The sequence below is a fragment of the Hydra vulgaris genome, chromosome 14 (genome assembly GCF_038396675.1).
Source record: "Hydra vulgaris chromosome 14, alternate assembly HydraT2T_AEP".
NCBI classification, from domain to species: domain Eukaryota; kingdom Metazoa; phylum Cnidaria; class Hydrozoa; order Anthoathecata; family Hydridae; genus Hydra; species Hydra vulgaris.
In genome coordinates this window covers 7,105,523-7,115,000 of record NC_088933.1, presented here as the reverse complement: position 1 = coordinate 7,115,000, position 9,478 = coordinate 7,105,523, and the positions used below count along the sequence as shown (strand labels likewise).

General features: G+C 25.6%; 1 protein-coding gene across 1 annotated transcript in view; it reads right to left on the bottom strand.

Moving 5' to 3' along the window:
• Positions 1-9,060, bottom strand: part of LOC136090873 (uncharacterized) — a 14,703-nt gene extending 5,643 nt beyond the window's left edge. The window contains exon 1 of the mRNA XM_065817849.1: positions 8,367-9,060. Coding sequence (XP_065673921.1) covers positions 8,367-9,060 — 694 coding nt within the window. The remainder of the gene's footprint in view (positions 1-8,366) is intronic.
• Positions 9,061-9,478: the final 418 nt, after the last annotated feature.

The following is a 9,478-nucleotide window of genomic DNA, read 5'->3' as shown; positions in this document are numbered from 1 at the left end:
AGACTACACCGTTTATTTAGACAATTAAATTTTTCACTTAATATTTTAAAATGGGAAAAGTATAAGATATATCAAATTTGAACAAAACAACTTTGTTCCAAAGATATGGTGCACAATATGTTATAAAATAGATTAAACATGGTATTATAAAAAGGGTTCATATATAAAATTATCTCTAATTTTATATTTACTTATTGTTTTTATGCAAAATAGAACTTTAAAAGTCATTTTTCTACATTTTTTTACACAAATATGTTCTGGCTTTATAAAAAATTTTAATATTTTTAGAAATCTGTTGGACCAATATAGTCAATAGGTGTTTTTCCGAGTGATATTTTTATCGAGAAAAACGCTAAAGAACTTTATGACATATCTTTTTATCTTAACATTTAATAATGTTAAGATAAATCTCGGGAAACTATATAAATTTTGGGAAAATTTCGGGTAAAATAAGCTTTTTTGAGACTCGATGAAAAAGTATCCCTTTTATTTTCAATATTTAGAGTTAGTTTATTGCATTTAAACTATTTGGATACATGTTTAAGTTTATCATTCATAGTATAGAAGAATTTGTAAATGTCATTATTGGAAAGATATAAGTTACAGTCATCAGTAAACATGATACTCATTAATTTAAGGCTTTTTTTAGATTTAGTTTATATAAATAAAGAACAATAGTGGTCGCAAACTTATTTAGATAATCATTGTTGCTGAAAACAAATAGTTTTCAGCAACAATGAAATTTTAAGGCTTTTTTTTCCCAGCCTCCAATAATTGCAACTTTTTGCAAAGCATTATTTGACATAAGTATAAACATACAAATGTTTGGAGTTTGCCTCATGTCCGGGAGTTATCTCAAACACCAAAAAATGCTGGCTTCGTCACTGAAATTGGAAAATTGCATGCTCAGTGAAACTATTATTTTAAAAGTTAAATTGGTTGTTGTATGAAAAGTTACTAGAAAGGAGATAACTGTATTGTACATAATTCGTTTTAGTATTTTTGAGAATGTAAAGAGGGCATAATAATTGAGAATGTGGAGAGGGCAGAGATACGGCGATAATTTCTGATATTTGTTTGGTTTTTTTAAAATTGGAGTAACTTAAGCTATTTTTAATTGTTCTGAAAAAACTTCTTGGTGAAGAAATTCTCCATGAACTTTAGAAAGAATAATTTTAACTGTTCAAAACATTCTATAACTACATTATCGTGCTCCACTTGATTTAATTTTTTAAAGAGATTTAAATGCTTTTTTAAACTCTTAAAAAGATAGCTTAGAAAATAATTGCGTTGAAAACCAATTATCCATCTGTACTAAAAAATCTTTGAATGTGGCATTGATATTAAGAGCTTGTTTAGGATCGATGTCAACAAAGAATTTATTAAATTCATGAGCCATAGCTCTTGATTCGCGTATATGTTTGTTACCAGTTATAATTAACGTGTGTCGATAACTTAAGCATATTTTTTGTCCTCATTATTTGTGTTCTTTATGTCATATGTGTTCATTGTTTGCCAAGAGCTATTATCTAAAAGTCTTGATAATATATTTTTTCAAGTTTTTAAAAACTTTTTCAAATAAATTATTTTTTTATATATATTTTGTTATATGATTTAGTTTTAAGATATTTTATATAAAGCTTCTGTTTTATCATTGATGATTTTTTATTGTTTTTATTATTTCAAATTTGATCCATTGTTTTTTCAAAGGTAGAATAGTTAACGTCATATACGGAATAAAATGTTTTTAAAAAAAAAAATTGCTAAATTTTGTCTGCATTATCATTGAAGTTATTATGCTTCAAGTGATAATTGATTTTTAAGTTGTTTTATATTAGTCTGGTTTAAAAGTTATAGCATAAAGTTTTTACCTGATGTCTGTGATTTTACATTTCTCTACTACCTGTACTTTTGGGCTGCTGGAAATAAGGGAATTGATTTTACTCAGCAGTATCTGAGTAAAATCGGTTTTTTAACTCTAAAACTTACGAAGAACTATTAGCAATCAACCAAGGGACAGTCGAGGCTTTATTATCAAATGAAAGTGATATGGTGAAAGATTTTGATTTTGACAATATGGTTGAAAAGTTTGCAACTTTAAAAGCCAGGAAAGAAAACTTTTAAATAAAATAAAGTTTAATGTAAATTAACAATAACTGAACTTTGTCATATAGTTTTTAAGTTGTGCTTTATCTGAAATCTTGAAGTTTAATTGTTTAATTTTTTTTACTTATTCCGTTTTTAACTTTTTGACTTATTTTACAAACATATTATAAACGATTATATATGGCTTATAGTACAGGAACACTTGGAAAACGTCTATGATGATTATTGAAAGTCTAGAGGAATGAAACCAAAATTTTGCCGCAATGGGTGATACCAAACGCATTGGCGGCTCTGATCGTTGTCGAATATATCTTATGTAATGATATTATCAATCATAGATGCTATTGTTACTCTGGTTGGCCGATTAATCAAGGAAATAGGATTCTGGTTCAGAAAAAGAATTGTATAAGCTTTTAATTTTGTTATTTTCAATGTATAGAAAGCAATATATATTTAGGTCGCCATAAATAAAGTTTTTTTTTTTTTGTTTTCTTGAATAACTTTTTTAAACAAAGTTTGTTCAAAAAAATTAAGAACTGTTTAAGAACTCATCCTCGTTTTAGCAAAATTAAGTTAAAATGAGGAATATAAAAGTTTGAAGTATTATTTTAATCATTCAAAATCTACGTTTTGATCAAAATAAACTATATTAAACAATTTTTTGTTTCCTCCAACAAGTTAAAAAGTTTTTCATAATTGTTTTTAAGGCTTCGAATGCTAACATTGAGACGTAAACATTAGTAGCATTAATGAAACTTCTTAAAATTTTCCACAAATTTTCGTTACTAATATAGCTACAAAATTACTCTTGTTGAAGAGTCACGCTTATTCAGATTTAAACTTATCAAATTTTGAATAGGCGAGTTAAACTGTAAAAATCACCAATTTTTATGAAAATGCATGTTTTTTCAAGTTTTGATAGTTTGAACGTGAGACAGATTGTAGTTTACATTATTATAAAACAACTATGCAAATTTCAAAGTTTAACAGTCACCCTATGATAAATAGTCATGTAAACGGTTTAACCCCTTTTTAGGACCACAATCAACTTTTTTATCAGGATTAAAACAAAAACAAAAACAAAACAAAAAATATTATTTTGTCCACATTCGACCTATATTTGTAATTTATGTCAACTATATTTGTAATTAATGTATTTTAAGAAAAAAGTTGTCTAATTGTATAGAAGTACCTTAAACGACATAACAGTATAATATATAAGCAATTTGAAATTTTACTCATGTATCTAATATAGACAATTGTGCGGGACATTTAAAAACAGTTATAAACTGATAATGTGTAAAGAGTCTTTACACATCATCAGTTTATAACTGTTTTACTAAAGACCGATGAATCATAGGTTGCCAGATGTCTGGCTTTTACGAAGGAAAACACAGTATAAAAAATTTATTTTTACAGTTTTGGCGCTGTATTCTCCTCCGTAAATGCCGGAAGTCTGGCAACCCTACCTATGATGCATAATAGGGCAGAATTCACTTTTACTGGACAAAACTTTTAACTTGTCGTATAAAAAAAGTTAAGAACCATTTTTGAACTGTTTAATTTGGGGATTGCGGTTTTAATGGTGAGATTAGTTTTAATTTTGGGTTGCTATGGATACCTAAATTGCTCAACGACCACATATTTTATTAACCTTAATATATATAAATGGAAAAATATTTCTGGAAAAAGTATTAACTTTATTGGATTACTCCCATAGTTACCACATTGAGTATTTTTATACTGCAAATGTAGTGTCACTCTGGGTTTTTTATTTAGTTGATGGTGACACCTGAAATGCCTGGCAACGGTACATTTTGCATAGTTATTAGCTGAAGTAACTTTTATAAAAGCATCAATGTTATAAACTAGACAAATATTAATGCGGCAGTCTCATTAAAAATTATTTTATGCATTTAAAAATTTTTACTCATTCTCAATTACTAATTTTAAGTACTTTTATGCAGTTCCAGGGTTCTATTTTATACTTTATGAAACTACTACATAGTCCATATAAAAAGGCATCTAAAGCTTCAACCTTTTGTGTATATAATAATATAAAAATTTTGATTAAAAATTTTTTTTCGAACCAAAACTTATATATTCTGATAATTTTAAAACAGGTTACGCTTCTTTTTCTTGACCATTTTGGCGGTAAACTACAACCTGATGCAAAGATAGTTTTTATGATGAATATGATGCAGCTAATTGCGTTAATCTTTTTTTTTTTGTTTTACTACAAAATTTACCTGGGGCCTGCCTGAGTTTTCTTTATCAATAGAAGCAGTTAGTAGAATTTTCTTATAATCAGTTACGAATTGAACTGATATTGGTTCATTTTGTAGCCATGGTTTGTTATTCTTTTCACAACGAATTTTAGAACTTTACCATAAATACCTATGTCAAAGATGCTTTATGAAATTAGGCAGGTTATTATTTGCATTTACAACTGTATCCAAAATATTAGTATTAGCTTAGGTCAAGTTTTCTTGAATTATATATGAACAAAAACAATATTTTTTATGTTTTAACTATATAAAAGTAAGAATTTCGTTATCTTAAAATGTTTGTTTACAAGATTATAAAATCTTGTAAACAAACATTTTAAGATATATTAATAATAAAACAAGTTTGTAACACTAATCTAGTCTTGCTGAGACCCAATTATTGCATAACCATTTAGAATAAAATAGATATATAGTTTTCGCCATATAAAATTAGATACATCATTTAACTAATAAAAATCATTATTTAGATGGACATCAGCGGATTATAAACCAAAGTTATATTGATGATATACATATTGAACAATATATTTAAAGTCTCAAATTACTGGACCGCTCTGGACCGTAAAAGTACTCTACTATATAAGCGAAATCTTAACCAAAAAAAAGTACTTTAAATACGCTGCTATTTGAAATCATTTTATTCGACATAACTTACGTGCAAAATAGTGTTGTAATAGCTTATTTAAAAGATAATAATTGATTTTATTAAAATATGCAATAAAAAGAAAAGTTTTAAAACTTCCATGCTTATTAGTATCACAAAAAATATTTTTGAAGCAAAAAAAAAAATTAAAAAGTTTTTTTAACAAAAAAAAAAGTTTTTTATTCATTAGCCTGGAAGCATACGTCATAATAATGATACAAAAATATATACATTTTATAAAAACCTGAATGTTTTACTTATATAATGGTATATAATAATGTAATTTTTGAAAGTGTATTATTATTATTAAACCGTTTTAAAAACGCAACTTTTTGTAGAATTACAAAGACATGCATGTTTTACAACAAACACCCGTTTTAAAAGTTTATTATTTATAACTTACTCTAGTGTATGTTTTATAATGAATTATAGAACATGTAAAAAAAAATTAATTAAAATAAGATGGAATCGGAAGGACTCGCAACTTTAACATTTTGCACGTTACGGTTTTACGATATAATGAAAATTAAGTCTATTTCTCTAAAAAAAATTGAAAATCGCTGGTTGTGGATTTACAAGAAATTTTTGAGTGTATGTTTGGCGTAAGTTTGACGCAAGTTTGACATAAGTTCTAAATTTACAAATTTCGTCACAAAACTTGCGCGGTTGCTTAGTACAAAACTTACGAATTATTTTTAGCAAGTTCTTAAATTCTTAAATTCAACTCTTAAGTTATGGTATTCACAGATTATATTTAGAAAATACTCAGTTTGATTTAAGCAAGAAAAGTTATGTTCGGTAGAACCTTAACTTTACCGTAACTTTAAAATATTTACGCAGCTCACATATAACAACTTTTTTTGTTGAGACTCTCGATAAGATTTTTTTAAAATTGTGATAAATATTGAGATATTGAGTACATGTCTCAACAAATTATTGTTTAGGTTATAGATTAAACTACTTTATTGTCAAAGTTTATATAAAAATAGTTTTTTAATTTATAACTGTTTCCTTAAAGGATCCTTTAAGGAATCATAACTACTTCGTAGGAATTAGATGAAAATTAAGTTATTACTGCAAAAGGATTCTTTTTGAACATACTCCGTTAAAATATCGTTTACTAATTAACCTATAATGTCATTTTGCAGTAATATCTACATATAGTAAGTCTACATATAGTAATATCTACATATAGTAAGTCTACATATTTTGACAATTTCTTAGTATAAGTCTAAAAGATGACAGAAATTCTATGCAAGTTCTAAAAAACTTCTTATTTTAGTCTATTAAAATAATATTTGTTAGTATGTGCCTACAGTTACAGGCACACACTTTCAGTAGCATCCATTTAGAGTTTATTTATTAGTACAAATAAATAAGCTGAAAATTGGTGCTACTGAAACTTTCAGTCTAAAGTGAAAAAATAACATTCTCAATAATAAGTTCAATAAATTGATTTTTGTTTAAAGATTTTGTTAAGTAGTTTTATGTTTATAAAATATATTTATAATAAAAAACTTGGAAAATTACATTCATAAAGTTTTTTTACAATTTTTGTCAGTCAATTAAGTTTCATATTACAATTTAAATTTAAATCATTCTGTGTGTGTATGTATATATAAACATATAAAACTTGGAAAATTACATTCATAAAGTTTTTTTACAATTTTTGTCAGTCAATTAAGTTTCATATTACAATTTAAATTTAAATCATTCTGTGTGTGTATGTATATATAAACATATATACATTTATATATATATATATATATATATATATATATATATATATATATATATATTTAATAAAAGTTAAATTTTAACAATTATTTTAACTTTTTCTCAAACACAAAAGGCCTTTTATATATATATATATATATATATATATATATATATATATATATATATATATATATATATATATATATATATATATATATATATATATATATATATATATATATATATATATATATATATGTATATATATATATATATATATGTATATATATATATATATATATAAATATATATATATATATATATATATATGTATATATATATATGTATATATATATATATGTATATATATATATATACATATATATATATATATATATATTTATATATATATATATATATATATATATATATATATATATGTATGTATATATATTTATATATGTATTTTAATAAACAAGACAAACTTTTTAATTAACAAAACCATTTTATTAATTCTAAACAAAACAATACATGTTTCGACTATCAATAGTCATCTTCAGTTGAAGTTTAATTTTTAAATTTGTTTCAATACCTATATAGGTGATTTTTTCAATTCCAATACAAAATGTAATTATCTGTTTACAAACTATTAATTTAATTACAAAAATACAACAAAAACTATTATAAGAATAACAAGTCATACTAAAAAACAAATAGGAAGTGACGAAAGAATAGGTTAATAAAAAAATACATAGAAAGTAATAACAAAACAGAAAGTGTCAATTGAACAGTTGTCAGTTGACCTGTTTGTTCATACCAGGTTTTAACCATTCTATAAACATGCTTTCTTTAAGTTTTAATTCGAACTTATTAGATGCTGAATCTAAAACGGAAAAAGACTTTTCATTTAATTGCATAAAACAATTTTCATTACCATGGAGATGTTTATAGATATGTGATTTTTTGTCTCTCTTATAATGTTCAGTTTTCCGTGTCTTGAGATGGCGAGTAGTTTCGCCTATATAACAGGAGTTACATCCTGCACATAAGAATTTGTAGACCACGAACGATATGAACTCTAGAGGAATAGGATCTTGAGAGGAAAAAAATTTTGAAACTTTTAGTGAGACAAAAACTAGTTTAAAATTTACAGAACAGCAATATCTTTTAACAATTGAATTCAATCTTTTTTTAGCTAAATCAGATATTTTTCCTAAAAACGGTAGTTTAATGTAAGACAAAGGTTCTTTGATTTTTGGTTGTGATGGATTGTTTGTGTTAATTTTGTTTAAATAAGATTTATATATTTTTGATATTAGCCAAGATGGATACATGTTTCTTTGAAATACTTTGAAAAGGTTGTTTATGTCGGAGTTAAACCCTAGATTAGTACTATTGATTTTAAATGTTCTATTGATTAGGCATTTGATAAGACTAACTCTGTACGAAAGCGGAGTGAAACTATAAAAATTGGTGTGCAGACCAGAGTAGGTTTTTTATGAAAAACTGTAGTAGTACTGTAGAATTTATTTTGTGTAAATTTACGTCCAAGAAGGATATTTTCAAATTCACTTCCTGTTCCGTGGTGAAAGAAATAGAACTGTGCCTACCATTAATATAATCAAGGAAAATACGTGCTTCCTTTTCTGACTGAAAAGCAGCAAAAATGTCATCAACATATCGTTTATAGAAAACTGGCTTAACTCCATTGCAATTTTTAATCCAGTCATTTTCAAAATGACCCATAAACAAATTGGCAAAAACAGGTGCTAGTGGAGAGCCCATGGCTACACCATCTGTTTGATCATAAGTATGTCCTTTAAAAAGAAAATGTGTTTGCGAGGTAGCGAAATTAAATAGTTTTTTTAAATCGTTTTTAGTAATTTTAAAATTTTTATTATTAAGCATAATCGAATTAACTGCGATATCAATGGTTTCTTGAAGCGGAACATTAGTATATAAGCTGGTTACATCATACGATACTAAAAATTGTTTATGTAGATTAACCTGACTTATTTCTTCACGGAAGGAAAATGAATCTTTAGTGCAAAACTCTGTGTTTATTAATGGAGATAACAAATCTCTAAGAAATTTGGCTAGTTGATAATTGTAGGTACCAATAGATGATACAATAGGTCTGAAGTTTATGGTAGTCTCGGAGGAAGTTAACTTGTGCAACTTTGGAAGCCCATAGATACAAGCAGGATGAGATCCGGAAGGATAAATTCTGTTGTATGTGGAATCATTGAAAAAACCTTTTGCTTTTAGTTTCCTTAGAAATTTTTGGAGTTGAATTTCTCTCATTAAGGTTACATCTTTCTTAAGTTGCTTAAATTTTGTTTTGTCATAAGTAATTTTATAGATACCATTTACGTAAATTTCTTTATCTAATATTACTACTCAATTACCTTTATCAGGTTTTAGAATAATAATATCCGGATTATTTGAAAGTTTTTTTTAATATTCCATGTTTTTTCAGAGTTTCTTGAGAAGGACGATAATTGTAAATATAAGAATTTGCTAAATGGGAAAGTTCAGCTTTAAGTTTTCCTGAACCTTCATTATTTTTCAGTTTTGTTTAAAGAGAGCAATTAATTAGTTCGAAAGTAGAGTAAATATCAGTACGTTTAAGATATTTTGGTGGAATAGAAAACTGTAAACCACTTTTAAGGATGTCTATTTCATCATCAGAGAGCTTGTACAAAGAGCGATTAGTTAAGAT